Source organism: Ambystoma mexicanum, chromosome 5p (genome assembly GCF_040938575.1).
Source record: "Ambystoma mexicanum isolate Mex_15411 chromosome 5p, UKY_AmexF1_1, whole genome shotgun sequence".
In the NCBI taxonomy this organism is placed as follows: domain Eukaryota; kingdom Metazoa; phylum Chordata; class Amphibia; order Caudata; family Ambystomatidae; genus Ambystoma; species Ambystoma mexicanum.
The window spans coordinates 104854602-104876199 of NC_090930.1; the positions used below are offsets into that span (position 1 = coordinate 104854602).

Consider the following 21598-nt stretch of genomic DNA (forward strand, 5'->3'; position numbering starts at 1 on the left):
GGTTGACTAATTGCCTACAGGAAATTGAGCATTAGATGCTGGACAACTCCTTTCAACTCAATCCAAACAAAACTATAAATAAATTATTCTTTTGTAACTAAACATAAACTGGAGACAACTGCTAACAAATATCCTCGACCTACCCGATTTCATATTCAAGTGGTCTTCTCAGAGATAATAAATAACATAGGTTTATACTGGCAAAAATACCTGTATTTGAGCACAAAGATAATCCAACAATTAAAAGGCTTTTATCTTAAACTTAGACTCCAGAGCAGAGTTTCGCCTTACTTTGGAAATTAACATCTCCCAGTAGTAGTTGGCACCCTCATCAATGCCAGTCTTGACTATGTCAATTCGCTCTATCTGGGCATGCCAGATTATCAGCTGGATCAAATTAAAAATGTCCATAATTCAGCTGTTTGTATTATGATCCAGTTGTCTCGTTTTGACTCAATCAAGCAATTTCACGACTCATTCATTGGCTCCCGGTAAAATGCCGTAATTCCTCCGGGGTTAGCCCTTGGTGTCTCCAAACAAATATACATGAATATATACTGTCCAAGTCTCTACATTCTGAAAACAACTTTATACTGTCGGTGCATACATTTAATTTTAAACATTGTGTTGATCGCAAATTTTCCCTTGCTACCCTACGACCTTCCCTTTGCCATTGGATCCATAGACACATTTTCTCAATTTCACAAAGCCTTAAAAGCTTGGCCTTTCTGTTAACTCTTTCTCTCCTATTTCAAATCCATGGTTTAGCTCCACGCCTGGATACCGCTTGGTCAGTAAGTGGCCCGTTAGAAAGCCTTACAGTGAAATACTATTATTATTTGAAAATGTATAAAGCGCAAAAGTAAGGCCCAAAGGCATCCAGGCACTAAAGTCGGCAGCTCCGCGGCTGATACTTCACACTCCTAACCTGTAGAGAAACTGAGCTAGAACAGATGGATTTTCAAAGCTCTCCTAAAAGGGAGATTCTCGTCAATGGCTCTTAAAGATAGAGAGAATGCATTCCATTAACGTGGGGCCAGGACTGAAAATGAACGGCCACCCAGTCTCCTTCACTGCTACTTGGGGGTCTTGAGAAGTGAGCGTGACTCAGAACGCAGTTGTCTGACTCGGCACTACTGCTCTATCTTCCCTTTAAGGTATTGAGGGCCAACATTGTGCACAGCCCGATGGACGAGGCAAAGTGCATTAACTTCAATCCGAGCTGCCACTGGCAGCCAATGCAAGCGGTGCAGGAGAGCTGCTGAGGGGTCAGTTTTGGCATCATAAGTGCCAGTCTAGCTGCCGTGTTTTGGAGTATCTGCATGCACTCGATCTGATACTTGGGTTGTCCCAAGTATATCCTATTGCAGTAATCCAATGGCCCCACCATAGTTTCTGTCGTCAATGTTGTTCGATTGGCTGGGAGAAGCAGGGGTAGAATCTTCCTCAAGACCTTCAGTTTTCCAAAACCAGCACTGAATATGGCAGAAACCAGCGAGCCAGTGAGTCCGAGTTTCACCCCAAGGCTTTTTACTGCAGCACAGGGCAGACTCCAGATGCAGCAATAAGGTCAGCCAGTAGTCGTGCGTACAGATTAAAAAGAAGGGGGGTAGCAGAGCTGATACCTGCAGACCTTCACAAGTCAATTCCACAGCTGATGAAAAACAGGTTTGAAAGGAGACAGTATGAGAGCGTCCTTCAAGGAAAGGCTCGAACCATAGCAAAAGAGGTCCAATAACCCCTGCTTGCTACAGCCGAGTCAATAAGATATCAAGATCCACTGTGTTAAAAGCTGTGGAGGGGTCCAGGAGGATAAGTACTCTGGCCTCACCACGGTCCTGAAGCAAAGTTTGGTCATCGAGCAGTGAGATCATTACTGACTCTGTACCCATTGTGGGTCAAAAACCAGGTAGAGAAAGGTGCAGACAATGATTCTCTTCCAGGAATTTTCCATCAGCTTCATCATAGCTGGGAGAAGAGAGATGGGTCTGTAATTGGCTGGCACCTGTGGGTCAGAGTTTGATATTTTCAGGAGAGGTGTGACCACTGCGTGTTTAAGAACAGTGGGGACCTTTCCCAAGGTAAAAGAGTGCTCTAATGTGTCTGTGAACATTCCAATTGCCCTCTGAGGGAGAGCTTTCAAGATACGGGGGGAACCGCATCCAGGGGAGAGTCAAATTTCAGGCCCTCGAGAGCCTTCCAAGTAGCCACGTCATTTATCGGCTCAAGATCGAAAGTGTTGACCAAAAAGGGAGAAGGGTCACCTTCCGAGCAGGTCCTGGGTCTGTACCACCATCTCTGCCATTTGGCTGCCTCTGATGGCTTTGCGGATATCTTGAATTTTACCTCCAAAAGAAAATGCTAATTGCATTACATCGCAGTTGTGCATCTGGCATTTTAACTTGACTACCCAAAGGGCAGACTGATAGCTCTTTTGCTACTAAAAATAGTTCTCTGGAAGAGAAGGATGCTTATGTTATCTGGTTTGCATAATATAATTCACGGCACATTATCCCAAGGATGAGAGAGCAGGCACAGGAAGCCTGCTTCCCACCCAGATCACCATGGATTGTACCAGTCCATGCAGATATTGCTGAGAATCAGGCATAGTGCTTCTCAGTCGCAGTCGTTGGGTAGGACCCCTAAAATAATGATTTCATGAGACCAATTCCAGGCAAAAACTTCAAAAAGTGTTTAACTGTACCTTGTGTCGATGCAGGAGCTTTGGTTTGGTGAGCATCATTGCCCTCTGTACCCCCAGGCCACTCTGTGGTGATCATCTGTTCTGTGCTACTCATCCATACTTTTGGAGGTATCATTGTGGGAACAGGAACATCTTTTAAAAAGAAGTGAGAAGTTAGCCATTGGCTTAATCAGAAAGCACACATCATTTTAGCATGACCCCCCAATCGGAAGCCTTTAGCCAATACATCAAAACAGAAACTACTACATGTAGGATGTTGGATGGGTTGACAAATCTAGTTTGGTTGTGGGCGCTGGCAGTTGATATTTGTCATCCAAACTATAGGAGATTTTTCATATTACTGGATTTCCCCAGTTGAGAACTGGGGAAATCCAGTAATATGAAAAATCTCCTATAGTTTGGGCGACAAACACCAACTGCCAGCATCCACAACCAAACTAGGTTTGTCAACCCATCCAACAATCTACTTTCCTGGGAACATTAGAGCTTTAGGTTCCCTGACAAAGCAAGTGCCAGGCTGCAGGCTAAACTACGATCCACAAACAAGAAGCCTCAATTGCGCAGGGGACCAGGATATCCCTCAAAACTCCACACCCTCTCCACACCCTCTGAACCAATTACTACAGGTAGGAATCAGTGAGTCAATGCACCGTGCAATCCATTTTTAAGCAGGACAGCATGGTACTCAATAAAGTTAACCCAAAAGAGGAATTTAGGTTTTCAGTCTGCTGCCAACCCATAATTAGATACAAAACATTATGATCTTACTATGACAGGCTGCTCAAGCTTACTGCTGCCCATGGGGCCCTGAAAGAACGAGCATGGACTGATCTAATGCAACCTATAGATATCCTGGCTGAATGCTTCTCTCCGCGGGTGGGTGACAATATTCAACAGGCAGCCTATATTATCAGCCCTGCATTAGCAGTTTTGCAGGCAGCCTGAAGTATCCCACTAGCTTTGCAAACTATCCTTACTTCTGGACATCCTATCACAAGTCCCCGAGTGGCACAGAGTTAGACACCTAACTGTGATAGGTGCGGTAGGGGGCATGGCAAGATAAGGTATCCTACACTTTGAATGGGCACTAAGTTCCCCCAGAATGGGGTGTTATTCCTGATTGGTGTGGCACTCCCTAAGAGTAATCCTAATTCTCCCTGTAAAGGTGGCAAAGGGTGAACATGTGCAGCAGTCCTGGAGAGGCCACAAAGTCTCTGGATGGTGGTACACATTGTCCCATTCAATAAACGGGCATATGTCGATAACGTGTGGTCCGCACGGCTGCTTGCAGAGATAAATGGGCATTAAGGAATGGGACAATGCATGTTTGTGGTCGGCCAGAAGTTGCTTAGTTTAACTGTTCATCTCCGTGCAAACTGTGCCCTAAGGAAAGACATATCCCCAGAAAAGATTCTACTCAGAATGTAAAGGGTTTAAGACAAGCTCCATTGCCATCACAAGGGGGAGCACATCCGTGAAAATGATCCTTTAGAAATGATGCTCCTAGTGGTGGGAGTACATTTATTGACCTCTGCTTTTCTCCATCCCTTTGCAGTTTCTTCTCCTCTTTTATGTACCTTCCTTCTCTGTTTCTACTTTGCATTGAGTGCTCTAATGTATTATAGGGAGTCACGCTATGCTGTACACAATCTCCATACAATACAATTATCACAGAATAATAAATCATGTTCAATCTACAAGAACCCCTGTGACCAGCCTGACCCCCTTGTGAGGCACACATGTAGCCATAAGATAGCTCTGACGATTCCTATTTGCCCTTTCTTCTGTGTTGCCATAGCAAGTGGAAAATCATGGATTTAGAGAGTTGCAGAAATACAATAACGGCAATTGATTGATTGTTACATGAATGAATGAAATACCTTGTATTAATGACAGGAGGTCAAACTATATTCTATAGTAAAATAGCAATTATTTAAACTCAGGAATCAGTCACTTTTCTCAATAGAAACATATTGTTTAAAATGACCAGAGCAAAAGATAAACTCAACCTATTGTCACACTATCAAAATTATTGATTTTCCACACATGCAATCCAGTTCAAGATTCCATTTTGATGGTTCAATGCATGTTTCAACTATATCGTATTTATTTTTCACTTAATAGAAAACCCCCTTGTTAAGGGTTGAACTCTGGGTTCATATTATACTTTAATATGTGTCTTCCTGACAAGACCAGGCCCAAACCCAGACATGTTATTCCAAGAACAAAACATATGTTGGTAATCAGCCAGGCAAGAATTTATTTTGTTAAAACCACAATGACTTTTAAGGGACCGTTGAAGTTAGTGTGGCAGATCAGAAGTCTCGTCTGTGCTTCGAAATTATCTATTCGTCCCTTAAGAAGGCCTTCAGAGCATGACTTAAAACTCCTCTGGTAGCAGCCAGTGAAAACACATGCTCTCAGAAACTGAATAAAAGTAATGATCAAGAATCTAGGTATGGTCTTTTCTAGTGCATAATTACTCAAGGGTTACAATATCTACAGCCCGACAGTCTACGGAAGGGGGTATAACGTTGCATTATCTTGATACAAAGTCTGGGAGATTTGTAATCTGCTATTGATTATGTTAGGAGATTGATGGAGAGGGTAGCTTTTTATTACCAGAACAATGAATTCCTCTTATCTACATGGATGCCAAACCTGACCTGTCTTTATTCTTCGTGGTTTTCAGCTCAGCTACTAGGCATAAAACATGTAGAACACATTTTAACAAGACCCATCTACAGATTAATGAGATTGAACTTTGGAATAGTGACCTTTAGAATCCATTTTAACTTTGCAATCATTGAATATAGAGATACATTGAAGATCACAACTATGAAGGAGGCTTTTTATGTAGTGATTCGTGTGTATTTTGACACATGAAAAATGTGTTGATAACCTCACGGTTTATTATACTCAAATTGCACGACAGAAAAAACCCACTTTGATAAGCCCAATTCCGATATTGTTCTCAATGTGACATTTGTAAAAATACCAATTTAACAACTATATTTACGGTGAAAAGTTGCCCTCTCTTTAATGTCATCTTCCTGCAAAGAGGGTGGAAATAAAACATTTGATCTGTGATAGACATCTGAGAAGGATGAACTTTTCCCAAATGATTCTCACACTCCTACACACTCTTAGAAAATCAGATGTTAGATAAGTACTTTGTGTAAGTGCCACACAATCCAAGTGTCCATTCCAAATAGAGAACCAATAGAATCTAATGTCATCACAAATGTCTCATGAGCGGTGATGTACATGCATTATAAAGTCTAACTATATGCAGTGATTTACACGTAGATTTTTGTGAAACATTCAGAGCAGAAAGACAAATAATCCAGAATGAAAGCCGGTTATCCCATGAGGGATCAGACTGATTTCAACAGAATGAAAAAATAAGTCTTTCAGGAAGAGTGCTCCTAAACATATTTGGAGAAGTCCCTTTCATGTTGGGGATGAAGCAAAAGAAATCCAGCGCAAGAGCAGAACCAAAAGTTCCTAATGGTTGAGCTAGTTTGTCTGAATAGCTAGAGGCCTTCCTGGTCCAGGCGGTCAGAAGGTATTCACCAGAGGGAGCCATTAGAGAGACCGATCTGTACACATGCCTGCTGCCTGGTGACAACTCTTGGCATGTTAAAAGTAAATGAATTGTTACCCTGAAAGAATAGTTACAAGTTTAGTTCATTTGCTTTGTAATTACAGTGCCAAAGACCTATCTGGATCCCTGGTTTAGGTAAGCGTTTGACATGACAGATTTCAAATTAAGTGGACATTTCTAGCTCTGTAGCTCCTTCAAAAGCCATTATTCTAAATAAAAGTCCTGAATGAGCATAGTTTGTTTATGCCATTTCGTAGTTACATATGAGCACTAGGTGGAATGTGGAACATGTGGGGTGTTGATGTTTGCAAGTGTTCCTGAGTTTCAGTTGAGCGGCCAGAAGGTAGAGAAAGTAAAGCTGGGGGTTTGTGCTCCTGAACTTATGTACCAATAAAGAAACGTTGCATACTTACCTCGGCTTCTGCATCTTCACAATAATGGCGATGGGCGAAACATATACGTCGCAACCCCCGGCCACGATCACGAGCAGCAGCGGTCAGAACTCAATAAAGTTTACCGTAGTAAAGGAAGGTAACGTCTCTCAAGTGAACGTTGTACTCCGGCGTCATCTCACCATGCCCGCCTGTGAGGCACCCATCCATTTCATGCGGAGGGAGTAAAGGAGGAAAAGCCCAAAAACTCAGAGCTCCATTCCTTGAAGACTCAAGGAAAGAACCCACAGGTTTGCAGCACATCAGATACAAGCGAAGGCTTGGGGAGAAGGAGGTTATCGTGGGAACGTTGAGATGCCACAGCAGATCAATGGCCTAACCGTCTGTTAGTGCCAGGGATTTGCGCTGTGTGGGAAGGAAGTGCTGTGTGGTGCAAAAAGGTACTTTCATTCATCCTTGCTGGTAATAAAACCTAAGGAAGTGTCTGTGAACGTGAAAGTTAGTCTGCAATAAGTAATGGCTATGCCGGGTGTGCCGTGCCCCACAATCTTCATGGCCTCGCCCGGGCCACTCAAGATAATGTATGGCTAATGGAAGAAAAGGTACATGCACTACCTTAGTGCTGCATATGGGCCCACATTTGCTACAGACAGGAAGGTGTCCCTTCTAATGTATTTTTTGGGTTACGAAGGTCAACGAATATATGAAACTTTGCATAACCGAGAGATGTGATGGAAATAGATGCTAAAAATGTTCTTGATGTTGCAGTGTTAAAGTTAGATGCTCATTTCATCCCAAAGACGAGCACCATATTGGAGGCTTATACAAGAGAGCGGAGAAAGCAGAGGAGAGTATATAACAGCACTTAGACACCTGGCACTGTCTGGCAAGTTTGATGGAACCTAAGACAAGCACATTTGAAATCAGTTTATGATCCATGTTGGAATAAAAAGATAAGATTAGGCCTGTGGTTAAAGGGTGATCCAAATCTTGATGACGTGATTAGTGTAGCGAAGAGATTTGAACACTCTATGGCATGTGTGAAATGTCAACAAAGTCTGAAGGCAAAGAATCAAACCCAGTGGTGTTGAAAATGGCTGGTGAGGAGAACGCAAAAAGATGAACAAGGCGGACAGAGCCATCAGAAAATGGCAACAGTACGAAATAATGAACATCCGAGACTGTAAGTAGTAATAGTTAAGGAGCGCCTGTGTTTCAGACGTGCAAGCAGAAATCATTTTGCAGGTTCCCCGGTGTGTCTTATTTATTTATTCAGATTTGTATAGCGCACGTCAGCCCGGGGGCATCGTGGCACTTGTTACAGACAATATCTTAGTTACATAGGATACAGTAATTATATACAATACAGAATTTACAGTAGACATGTATACATTAGCAATGCAGTATATTTACATGGATTCCTGAGAGTTTCCCAATTATTTTGCAAGGAATGAGGTTTTCAGTTTCCTGCAAAAAATGGGGAGTGCGTTTTCCGCTCTAATGTCTGCAGGGAGAGCGTTCCAGGTCTTGGCTGCAATGTAGGGGAAACTTAGACCTCCGGCTTTGGCTTTTTTGATGCGTGGGATGCAGATTAGGTTGGAGTTTTGCGTCCTGGTGGGACGGGAGGAGGAAGGTTTGAGGATGGTTTCTGAAAGATAGGACGGGGTGGAGAGAGAGAGGCATTTGTGAGTGAGGGTGAGGATTTTGAGAGTGATCCGTTCTTTGACCGGGAGCCATTGGGCTGAGTGCCTGGCCTGGGTGTTATTCTCTCTTCTTGGGATACTAAGAGCGGCCCAGAGAGCATTGTTCTGCGTGACTTGTAGTCTGTTTATGTTTTTGGCTGATGTGCCTGCTAGGAGAGCATTGCAGTAGTCCAATTTGGCTCCAATGGTTGCCCTCGCTATAGAGAGGCAGTTGGGTTTGGAGAGGTAGGGCTTGATGGCGTTTATGAGTTTGGTGGTGTGTGCGGATGCGGAAGTGATAGCGCTGACTTGTCTAGTCATAGATAGCGAAGAGTCAAGGTATACTCCCAGTGTCTTTACGGCTGTGGATACGGGGATGATGGAGTTGTCAATGGAGAAGTTGGCGTACAGTTTGTCAAGTTTGTCTAGGGTGTTCTGTTGACCTAATATCATGATTTCAGTCTTGTCACCATTGAGGCAGAGGCCATTAACTGCCATCCATGCCTTGATGATGGAGTAGATTGTGTGGAGTGCCTTGGCGTCTTCATTGTATGATCCTGAAAGGGGTAGAAGTACTTGTGTGTCATCCGCGTTGTTCGTGTATGTGATGCCGTATGAGTCAAGTTTGTCAAAGAGGGGCTTGGTGAACAAGTTATAGAGTGTGGGTCCAGTGCAAGATCCTTGAGGGACCCCGCAGTGGATTGTCGTGGGAGTGGCGTTGGCAATGTCCGAGAAGACTTTCATGGCTCTTCCCTCTAGGAAGGAAGTGATCCAGAGGGCTGCTTCTTTGGAGAAGTTGGCTGAGTGTGTGAGGTGTGAAGTGAGAGTCTTGTGATCAACCAGATCAAAAGCGGCTGAGAGATCTAAAAGGAGCAGAAGAGCAGGCTTGCCTTTGTCCATGATTTGGGTGATCTGATTCTTCAGATCTACCAGGGCTGTTTCTGTGCCATGTCCTTTCCGGAAGCCTGATTGCCTAGTCCCGAGGATGGCGTGGGTTTCCAGAAAGTGTTGGATTTGGCAGTGGGCAGCTTTGTCCAGTAATTTCAGTAGGAATGGCACTGTGGTTATTGGTCTGTAGTTGTTTGGTTGTAAGGGGTCGGGAGTAGGTTTTTTTAAGAGAGGCCGGACCCAGGCCTCTTTGAGGTTAGCTGGGATGATGCCTGTTTTAAAGGATGCGTTGATGAATGCCGTGAAGAGCGGCGCAAAGCAGTCTGCGCAGTTTTTGACGAGTTTTGGTGGGCAAATATCGCATTTACAGGGGGAGGGTTTGAGATTTTTTAGTAGGTTAATAACTTCTGATTTAGTGACGTCTCCGAAGGAGAAGTCAGGTATGGTGGGCTTGGGCGAGGTCGGTGGGGTGCTGGTAGGTTTAGTTCCTGTCTGTTGAGGAAGTGCTTTGCAGTGGTCTTTGATTTTCTTTTGGAGAAGGTCAATTTTGTGTAGCATGGCAGCTTGAATGCTGGTACACCAGGCTTCATCTTTGATTATTTCGTCCGGTGTATTAGGGGGGGAGATGAGCTCATTAAAAATGGCAAAGATCTCTTTGGAGTGTGATTTGGCATTGGAGATACGTGTGTTGAAAGCGTTGGCTTTGGCATCGGTGATAGCTATCTTGTATTGGGGGGAGATTAAATTGAATTTGTTTTTGGTATTGATGCAGGGGTCAGATTGCCAGTTTTTTAGTGCTGCTCTTTTGTGGGATCGCATTGAGTGCAGTTTTTCAGTAAACCATGAGTTGGTGTGTAGGGATTTCTTCTCTTTTTTCCAATCGAGTGGTGCTATTTCATTGATAGCTTTGGTGATGACATCTTTGTAGATGTCTGCTAGGATATTGGGGTCATTAGCGAATGGGGGAACTAACTCAGGGGTATTGAGGTATGGGCGCAGGTTCTCGTCTATGAGTTTTTTAGAGCTTCTGACTTGTGCAGCGCTGGCAGGGGTCAGAGTTTTGTGGTTTTTGGTGATAGGAATAGAGAACTCGATGCAGGTGTGGTCAGTCCAGGGCAGTGAGGAGTTAGAGGTGATAGTGGTGAGGCAGTTATGGTCTGCAATCCAGTCAAGAATGCGGCCTTTGATGTGAGTAGGACTTTCTACTTTTTGGGTGAAGCCCAGGTCATTGAGTTCCTTGGTGAGAGTGCCTGCAGATTTGTCCTTAGAATCGTTGAATCCGAGATTGAGGTCTCCTAGTAGAAGGGTTTTGGTGGAGCTTTTGATATTATTGCTGAGGATGTGAATGATGTTTTCCTGGGAGTCTGTGGTGATGCCTGGGGGGCGGTATAGTAGGTGACTGTTGATGGTGCTGTTGGGTGACAGTGTGAGTTTGGCCGATAGGAGGTCAGAGTTGTTTGTCGAGGCGTGACTGACAGGTCGGAGCTGGAGGTTCTCCTTGTAGATGATGGCTACTCCGCCTCCTATTCGATCTGGCCTGTCTTGTCTGAGTATGGTGAAGCCAGGTGGTAGTGCAAGTGCAACAGCGGGGCCTGATGCTTCATGTAACCATGTTTCAGTGATGGCTAATAGGTCAATGTTATTGTTGGTTATGAGGTCATGAATATCAGGTGCATGAGCTGGGAGAGATCTGACATTGAGGAGGGCATATTTGATGTGAGGTGTGAGTGGTTTGTTTGTGGAAGTGCGAGTGGTGGTCGTATCTGATATGTTATGTGAGGTGGTATTGTGGGGTGTGGCGAGGTTAGTGGGTGGTGGACTGTGGAAGAGTGGGTATCCCGTGCGTGGGCAGTGTTTGGAAGTGGTGCGAGAACTCAGTCTATAGTTTCTGTATTCTGTGGGAAGGGGTAGTGTGCTAAGTTCTGTGGTCTGTGTGCAAGCTCTAAGTCTTTCTAGTCTATGCATAATTACGACACATGGTGTGCGATGTGGCATGGTTAGTGTGGTATCCGGGGTAGCGATATGCTTGTGGTAGGGGAGTGGGCTTAGTGGTGTGGGTATGGGGGGATGGATGGGAGTATAGAGTTTGAGAGCAGTGAGTGTTGCGAGGAGAGTGAGCAGCGTGGTGCAGGACGCTATGGGCATGATTGTACGCTGGTCGGGGCTGTGTGAGGAGGAGGACACAGTCAGATTGGGTAGACCTAGCCTGAGGTAGGCAGGAGTGGATAGGTTCAGAGTGGGCTGAAAAACATCCTAGGTACTAGGAGGTATCAGTGTGGCTAGGCGCAGCAAGAGGCACCGGTCGGATCGCAGATGACCGACTATAAGGCACAACACAATTCAGATGTGGTCTGAAGGTGACCATAAGGCACAACACAATTCAGATGTGGTCTGAAGGTGACCGTAAGGCACAACAAAATTCAAATGTGGTCTGAAAGCAACCATAGGGCACAACACAATTCAAATGTGGTCTGAAGGCGACCATAGGGCACAATACAATTTGAGTGTGGTCTGTGAGCGACCATAAGGCACAACACAATTCAAATGTGGTCTGACAGAAGGTAATGTTCTCTAGATGCTGAAAATAGGGGAATTTCGCTAACTATTGTGTACATTTTACTATGTCTCTGGTAAAGAAATGTGTTGTGGGAAGGATGATGAGAGTGTGAAAGTCCCTACGCGGACATCGTGGTGAAGGGGTAGAGAGGTTGCATGATGGCGGATGCCGCTGCTAAGATTTCATTGATGTCAAGAAAGTTGTTTGAGGAGGTTGTAGAAGGAAAAATTGGGAAATGACATGCCCTAGATATAAAACCCGGTGTATATAATTTGGACAGGAATAAACTGTTTGGTTAATTTGTTGCACAACTGAAATTTAAGGGTCACAAGGCAGAAGGTAGGGTTTATGTAACCAAAAAGGGAGCAACGTTGTTGGGGTGGCTGGAGTAACATAAACTTGAAATTCATTTGGACCCCAACACCGATGATCAAGTCCTGCACGTAGGGCACATGAAAAGAATAAGTGAGTGTCAAAGGAGTGTATTTGAGAAATAAAATGGGTAGGGTGAAGGGAATGAAACATCGAATTGTTCTGAAAGGTGGGAGGAAACCAGTAGCTGCAAAGCTTCATCCAGTTCCATTATGCCTCCAGCAAGGTGTAAAGGATGAGCTGAAGAAATTGTGTGATATAGGGATAATTGAGAGAGCTGGGAGTGTGGAATGGATTTCACCGTTAATGGTGTTTAAGAAATCAAGCAGCGAATTGCGATCGTGGGTTGATCTGTGGGAGTTGAATCAGTGTGTGGTGGTTGAGAGACACACTCTTCTGAACATGGTACACATGCTAGCAATGATTGGGAAAGGAAAAGTTTATACAAAGAGCCTCATCACGAGTCTAGTGGTGTCCCGGCGGTAATACCACTCGGATACCGCCAGCACAAATTGTGCTGCTGTTAATCAGACTGTCGCTATTAGCGGATCATGAGTAGCAGTTGGGCAGTTATTGCCCCTTCCCCATTGGGTCAAATGGGCCCAATGGGGTTTGTATGGCGCTATTTGCATCCTGCTAATAGAGCCCAAAACGGGCAGAAAGCAGGATTTTCACCTCCAGCAAAAAGCTGGAAGTAAAACTCGACACTTTCTGCCCCAAAGCATAATAGAGCCAGCCCTTAAATGTGGTGGTAATAGCGTTAATGAGTTGGACATGGCATCATTTTATCACCAAGTTGAGCTGGAAGAGGAGTCAGAAATGTAACCACGTTCATATCACATGGTGTTTTTCAATTTCGGAGAATGCCATTCGGCCTTGTATAGCGTCTTCTGTATTCCAAAAAGAGGTGTACAAGTTGTTTGATGGTCTGAGGGGTGTCTTCTGTTTCCAATATGACTTCATCATTGGGAGACAATGGAGGAGCATGATAATATGCTAGGATGGGTCTTAGATATTATGGAAGTGAAGGGTATTACCCTTAGGAAGGAGAAATGTGTTTTCAGAAAACAGGTGGTAGAGTACTTGGGGCACGATATATTAGTATAAAGGGTCAAACCCAAAAGGGAAATGGTGGAGGGTATCAGGCATATTGAGTCACACAAAACAAAGGGGCAGTTGCATGTATTCTTGGGGATGATTGAATTCTACCAAAAGTGTATTAAGAATGTTGCTGATAAGGTGTGAGAGATGAAGAAATTGTTGAAGAAGGGTGTGGATTTTCTTTGGAATGAAGGGAGCATAAGAGAGTTCCAAGAAATAAAAAAAAAGATAGACATGGCAAAAACACTTGAGGAGTTTGACACTAGGAGGAGGTCAATAATAACGGTTGATGCCAGTGATGTTGGCATAGCAGCTGTATTATCTCAAGTGGGAGAGCATGGAGCTCAAGAGGTCATTAGCCATGCCTCGAGAGTGTTACAGGATGCAGAGAAAAGATATTCTGGTCTAGAGAAAGACGCGCTAGCTTGTCACTGGGCAGCTGAGAAATGTCAAACCTTTGTGTGGGGAGCAAGCTTAATTTTGTGGATTGATCATAGACCCTTGAAGCAAAACAAAGGAGGTGATGGCTGGAAGGTTTAGAATAATCGTAACCTATGGCATTGCTCTGGGCAACCCTCCAGACCATTGTTCTTTGGCTGCCAAGCCATTACAAAAGGGGAAAGACCATATGCAAATCAGGCTTGGTCCCACACCAAAAGGGGCAGTCCAGCCGCAACTACTTGCTCACATCCCTTCTGCATGAGACCACAAGCATCCCCAAACATGTTTCGGCCTTGAAGGCCATATTCGTGTAAAATATTTAGATAAAGTATCAAGGAGAGTGGCCGGTTCGCTGCCAAAGATGCAATGTCATTCATTTAAAATTGAAATTATTCTGCGTAAAGATAACCTATGGGCAGATCAACTATCCAAGTTCGGTGGTAAAGAGGAAAAAAAAGGCTAGCGATAGCATATATGGTGTTTGTTACACTTGAAGGAGTAGTCAGAAAGGAAGAATGAAAAAGGACCTTGGGTGACGAGGAAGGAATGGTGCGGGCAATACAGTATACGTTGTCAGAGATGGCAAGAAAATGAAGGTTGAAAATGATGAGAGGGCTTAGTGGGAGGTGAGAAACTAATTGATTGTTAAGAACAACATATTTTATAGGTCGGGCAGGGCAGTTGTACCTGCATCGGTGAGAGAAAAGGGTAGCCCATGAAGGGTACCTGGGTTTTTCCAAGACCAAAGCAGTGTTAAGAGAAGATTACTGGTGGCTTGGGTTCGACCGCGAAGTGGAGCAGAGGTTGCATCGAGTTTTACAAGGCTGTAAATGGAGAAGTGGCACATTTGCAAACCTTAGTCGAGGTATGGTGCCCTGTGGTGTGTGGGAGGTGCTGGCAGTGGACGTGTTCAGACCCGTGGAGATGGCCAGTGGCCAAGAGGAGTTTATAATAGTTCTGGTTGATATTCTGTCACAATGGGTTGAATATAAAGTGGTGAGAGATGCTGATGGGGCAGCTGTCGTCGCCTTCCTGGACGAGATATTTGCAAGAGAGGGTTTGCCGACAAGCATTAGGACCAATAATGGGAGGCAATTTGTAGTGAGTGTGGTTCAATTGTTTTTGTGGGGGTGTGGAATTGTCCACAAGAAAACAGCGTTTTATCATCCTGAGAGTAACGGTGCAGTGGAGAGAGTAAATAGGTACATTATGGATTTGATCAGGTTGGCAGCGGTGTGTGTCATTGACAAAAAGGAGGAAGTGAGGGAACAATTGTTAGCGCAAAGAATGTCACTTAATTCTGCCACTGGTGTGAGTCCATTCAATTGATGAGGGGAAGGAGCGGAAATACCAGAGTGGTGCCTTCTTCGATGACGTGAGCTAAAGGGACTGATTGTGGTTGGAGTACACAAGGAAGAAGGTGGACAGCAAAAAGGAAGGGTGGTTGAGGAGTGCAAATGAGAAGAGGAGGACGAAAGGGGTGGAAATTAAGGACGGGTCTGTGTGAGGATTAAGAAGGGTATAGTGAGAAATAAAGGAGATACTTTGTACAGAAAGCTGATATATATTGACAAAGTGATGAAGGGAGCAGTGAGGATGAAGGAGGGGCAACTGTCAAATTTGTGTAGAGTGGCGACAGTGAGGAGATTAGGTGAGAGAGAAGGAGGAGAGGTATGTGGCTTTGTATGAGTAAGAAGGTGAATGTGGAACGTGTGGGGTGTTGATGTTTTCAAGTGTTCCTGAATTTCAGTTGAGTGGCCAGCAGGGAGAGAAAGTGAAGCTGGGGGTTTGCGCTCCTGAACTTATGTACCAATAAGTGAAAAGTGCGTACTTACCTTGGCTTCAGCATCTTCACAATAGTTTAGTCCTTAAAGGGGCTAGAAAAGGCGGTACCAAAAAGGGAAACACAATTCCCATGGACACCTGTGGGCTGGTTAAAGTCTCCTCTTTATTCTTCCATGTGAAATAGGGTCTACATTTAAGTTACATTGAAGTTATATTCTCAACTGCATTGAAATGTAAGACCACACAGAAGTTAAGGTGATTTATCAATCGAAACCAGTAAGTGAACGACTTAAAGATTCATTGAGTATTTGGATTTCCTTGTTTCGTGATCAGGGTACGTTTCAAAAGTGTCCACTATTAGAAAGGATGGGTTTTCAGGACTGACAGGCATTTGTGAAGTATTCTAGGGACATGGAAATAATTGGGAGTTGGGTAAAATATAGACACTTTTCTTTTGGGTAAAGTGGAAAATGAACAAACAGAACTTTTGTTTTTCATTTTTTTTAGACAAAGTGGGAAATGCCAGCTGCAAGGTCTGTGGACATCTCGTCAAAACTGGGTCAGTGTGTGTGTGTCTATAATGTACACCTTTCATTGTAGCATAACATGGGGTGTTACTGTTCGGCTTGATAAAGCCCTTTAGCTGAGTCATGACATGAAGCAGAGCATGTGAAGGTCATCGTTGTTAGGCATATTCCGGTGAGGTGTGTCCACAGGGACCTTTGCAGATTCGGAGACAGTTTAGCATAATCGGAGGCATCGCAGAGTAATAGATCAAGACACACATGTCTCCCATTCTTTAGAATCTTGTTCTACAGCTCCCGCCTTTTCCTAGTTAGATGCAGAATAAATGACAAGTGCGCAATCTTTTAACACTGCTACATGACAGGGTGTGAATGTAGCTATGGTGGGTGTGAGCGCTTTTGGTGGATTAGTGTTTGATTAGCACAATACATTTAGTGATGAATGTAAGGGTGATTGTCATGGGTGGTGCATTTACCCACAATAGCCACCTGATCACTGTCAGATGGGTGAGTTATTTAAATTCTGCTTTTCATCTATTGTAACAGATAGTTTATCTTGTAGCAGGTGTGCACAACCTAATTGTTTATGATTCCCTCAACTGTCTGGTAGGCTGATCTAGCTTAGTACTGACTTCTCTGGGTGTTGGTCCCTGATTTATCTCGGTTTGTATGGTTAATTAAGTAATATGTTATTACCCGCTTAACACCAGAGACCAGTCTCTAAGTAAAGTGCAGGACTGGGATTCAAACATGTGTTGCTCTGCGTTGTCTTGCTTCCAAGGCAAAAGCGTTGGCCCTCAGCTAATTTCCCTGCCCGGGTTCGGTTGTTCTTGTACACAGCCATATGTTGGTTGCTTGTTTGTAAGGTGTGGCCTTGCAGCGATCAGTGGCTTATGGGTAGGGAGTGGAAAAGTAAAGAGATTTCACATAGCGTGTTCAGTAATTCTTCAATGCAGACCAGCAAAGGATGTTTTGTTAATTTTCTTTCTTGCAAAATAAGTGGAAATATGTGGAGCGGTCCTGTATGGAATCCCTACTTAGTCATTGAATGAATCTCCAGAAATACTTAATTCACCGATTTGATTTCTTGTTAAGTGAATGAACAACTCTATTAAAAGCCATTTGTTAGGTTTACTGAAAAATTAAGCATAATAAATGTTTTTCCAGTCCATTTCAAAGGAGTTTAAAACATTTTGTACCAACCAGTAAAAGCTCTTTTTGCTAACTTTCTTTTCCATAAATGCAATCTTTACACATTTGATTAATTATGCAAGATGTAGTCATTTTCCTTAAAATTGGCAAACAAATAGTACATAGTTTCACAAAAATGTAAAAACGGAAATTGCTCAATTTTGCAAATGCCTCTGTCCAATGATATGATGTAAAAAAGGAAAGTCCCAAACAAATGTAATGCCTATTTATCATTTTGAAAAGGAATGTAGAGGTATTTTGTACAACTTGGGTAGAAGCCTAGAGATCCTAAATACCTCTGGTTCCGGTGTGCGACCAGGAGGCAGAAACGTGTTTGCCATTTGATACCATCCAAGGAAAGAAATTCAACGTTTTTTTTATAATACCTAAAGATGGTTATGTTATGTTAAAGGATATTTATACTGCGCACTTTCACCACCTGAGTGGTGCCCTGACGCTCTGGGGGATCTGAAAAGCAAGAGGTTATGGTAAATTAGTGGGACTGAGCGAGAAAAGCGCAAGAGAGCTGTGAGGTGCTTTTGGCAGTTTCAGTTCGGTTTACACGTTCGCTGAGCGTAGATGTTCTGGTTTTTTTTGTCGATAGTTGTCATGTGCTGTTGTTCGAGGCTATCTGCCTGATTCATGGAAATATTTGCGTGAAAAACGCAGATGTGCGCGCCTTTCTGCCAGAAAATCCCTGTTTGAAGTACGGGGATTTTCGGGCAGAAAGACACGCAAATCTGCGTTTTTCACGCAAATTATTCCTTGAATCAGGCTGTATATGTGGTTTGTTTCATTGCTGTGGTGTAGTGATGTGTGTGTGTGTGTGTTTTTTGTGTGCAATATAGGTATGGTTGTGTTATGTTTAGAATTTGAGAGGTGTAAGAAGGGGGATGAGATTTTGTGTGCGTTGGTTATTGGTGGCACTCCATCACACCTCCTCCGCTTTTGCCACCTGTGATACAGAAAATGCTGATCTACCAAGTTTTTTCCTTATGTATTGTTTAGGTTCCAGGTGGATGTCGTTCTTGGATCTGACTGTTCTGTTTGGCTGGTCAATGCTGATTTTGTTTTGAAGGAATTCTGCTCCTACGCCATGGATTGCTCGGTGCGTCAGGCACATTGCTTTGAATGTGATTTGTTTTTTGACTGGCAGCCAGTGTAGCATCTTTAGCGCAGGAGTGATGTAGTCTCTTCGTGAGAGTTTTAGAAGGAGTCTGGCATTCCGATGTAAAGGCTGTTGGCGTAGTCTATCCTGGTTTTGATCAAGGAAATGATGGCTAGTGTTTTGTGTGTAAAGGAGAGGAATGCTAGGATTTTTTGGATTGTATGAAGCATTTCTTGATTATTGTGTTTACTTGTGGTTCTAGTGTTAGCTCATTGTCCATTAGGATTACAGGTGTTTGACTTTTTTGATGGTGTGGACGCTGTTCCTTGTTCTTTTGGCCATGGAATATATTGGTTGCTTTCCTGGTTTTTGGATATGATCATGATTTCGGTTTTGCCCAGGTTCAGTTTGAGGCTGTTTGTGTTCATCCAATTGTAGAGTTCTTTCAGATAGTCTACCAGCATTGTGTTCTTCTCTTGTGCATCTTCAATTTGGGTCTCCTCTGCATAGTTGTAGCAAGTGAGGCCATGCCTTTTGATGAGGGTGATTAGTGGGGTTAAGTAGATGTTGAAGAGTTGGGATAGGGTGGATCCTTGAAGTACTCCACAGGTGGTGACCCGTGGCACTGATTTGAATGGTTTCATCCATACTGTTTCAGTTCTTTCGGGATAGAAGCGAGTAATCCACAGCAGTGCCATATTGGTGATTCCTATTCCGTCCAGTCTCCTGATTAGGATTTTGTGGTTGACTGTGTTGAACGCTGCTGAGAGGTCACGTACTATCGGCACAGAGTTTGTGTTGGACTCTGCATTGGTCTTTTGGTCATCCGTAGGTCATCCCAGATAGAGAGAAGTGCCGTCTCCATCCCTCTCATAGGTCTGAAGCTGACTTGTGCCTGGTCCAATAGCTGGTTTATTTCTACATGTTGCAGTGTTTGTTCATAGACATAGGTTTCTAGCAGTTTTGCTGGGTAGGGGATGTTTGAAATTGGTCTGTAATTAGAGAGGTCTTTCACATTGCCCATAGTATCCTTGAGGAGTGGTTGTACACAGATTTGAATGTACACAGATGTACACAGATTTGAAAGACCGCAGTACTCTACCCGTTGAGAACGACTGGTTGAAGAGGTTTCTGTGGCATTCCAATGGTGGGCCGTTTGTGAGGATAGATATCTGGTGAGCAGGGGTCCCTTAGTGATCCTGATTTAGTGCTAAGTTTCACCAGCTTTATGAATCTCTCTACTGATAATTGTGTGAATCTTTGCAGCTTATTCTGTGGTTCCAGGGTCGGAGGTGCATGGTGCATGGTCTGGTCGACAGGTCTGCTTTCTATTTTCCCACTGTATGTCTGTGAGTTTATTTTTGAAGTGGTCCACAAGGTTGTTGCATAGTTTTTGTGAAGGTACTGGTGTGTTTTTGCATCCCGGTGGGTTTCTCATCTAATTTATGATGTAGAATAGTTCTTTTTGGGTGTTGGTGGCTATTGTGATTCGGTCGTCGCAGTATTTCTTTCTGGTCTTGAGAAGTTACTGTAGAGCTATTGATTTGTTCAGCAGTGGTGGTCTTTTTATTATTTCAGAGTAAATTATCTTTGTCTGGGAAAGATGAACAAGTTGCACTGATTGAAGTCTTAAAGAATGTCTCATATGAGGGGGAATCTTAGAGAGGGAGGCAGAGGGGGTTTACAATTGGGGGTGTGCATATCTTGATTTTTGTTAGGAATATCTCAATTAAAATAAAAGATGTGAAAATGTGGCAGTAGCAAGAGAAGTGGACATAACACATTCTTACGGTAATTGTGGATTAACGGTATGTGTTGGACTTACAACTGGAATGTAAATCTATGCCAAAATAGCTATGAAGGGTGGGGGCACTTAAGGATCACCTTTACGGGGGATATTGGAATTCTCCAGAACTGCCCATCTCTAATGATTGCAAAACTTTACATTTAATTTGCTTCTCTATTACAATTTCAGAAAGTGGGGTTTGTAAGAGTGAGGTGGTTTGCTGTAGGTTGCGCAAGTTAATTCTGCTTGTAATGCTGTAGTCACCTTTCCATTAGGATGCTCAGAATCAAGCAGCTAATAAGGGTGTGTAGGGTGTTAGTATGCAATCAGGTAAACATGAATGAAATGTTGTGTATTTTTTACTTTCCTGACTATTAGCTTTAATGTTATTTAATGTCTATTATTTTGTGTTATTTGTTATAGAGTACATCGTTTTATGGTTTAATTAAACATATATTACATTGTAAGTGTTGGTTACAATTCTGAGGGTTCATCTAATAATGTAACTCCTACAAAGTAAAGTTTTGACTTGCCACTCTCCCCATGGCAATGTAATGCTTATATTAGATGGTTGGTGGCCATTCTAAACCAGTGTTATCACGATTTCCTGCTCTATGCCTACCATGCACACATAAGCTTACATATAAATAGAAATAACACTGACCAAGGTACCAAATTTCATCAAAGTAGTCCATGAGTGGCTGAGTATAAATAACCTTCACCTAAATTCTTTAAAGTCTGAATTCCTAATTTATGGCAATACCGTCACTTGCAACATCTTTTTTCAATGGCCAGATTTCCAAGGCCCCCCAAGCTCAGCCAAATTCTTAAGAACCTAGATCGTCTGCAGACTGTAAAAAGATGTAATCCCTCACAATGCCTACTTCAAGCATAACATGTTGCATAAGACCATCACATTCTTACAGATGGCTGAAACTATTGATTTGACCAGGGCAACGGACCTGGACACACTTGACTTATGTTATTCTAAGCACCTAGGCATTACTGAACAACTGACATACCAACTTAGGCTCATCCAAGGTCACGCTGCAGTACTAATCGTGGGCTACTGCAAGCAGGAACTCATCACTCCAAGGCTCAAGGCACATCAGGGGCCCCCTATAAATCTAAAATTTGCCTTGCAGTAGTCTGCTTAACTCACAGTTGCTTTTTTAACAAATTACCTAAGTAGTTAAAACTCCAAGCCCTTTGGACTCCCCAGCAATCAACCTTAGGTCTCAGGTGAGAATTATTTGATGCTCCCATTTTTGTTTTTAAATTGGAGCAGCCCGAGTTCGGGGAAATGGACATAGATCCAACCAAATACCCACCTTGACCTCTGTTTCAAACACTTGTTGACTCCCCTATCACCATGGTACATCCTATGCTTAACACAGTCTGCACTGCTTTCTGTGTCTCCAATATCTCTTTTATTCTATTTTTTTAAAAGATGTTTTTGC

The 21598-nt window shown here is 43.3% G+C and overlaps 1 protein-coding gene across 3 annotated transcripts in view; it reads right to left on the minus strand.

Annotated features, from left to right (window-relative positions):
- LOC138480763 (titin-like) overlaps nucleotides 1-21598 on the minus strand; it is a 557826-nt gene that overhangs the window by 469273 nt on the left and 66955 nt on the right. For all 3 annotated transcript variants that reach the window (XM_069612496.1, XM_069612497.1, XM_069612498.1), the window contains exon 5: nucleotides 2705-2836. In XM_069612496.1, coding sequence (XP_069468597.1) covers nucleotides 2705-2836 — 132 coding nt within the window. The remainder of the gene's footprint in view (nucleotides 1-2704; nucleotides 2837-21598) is intronic.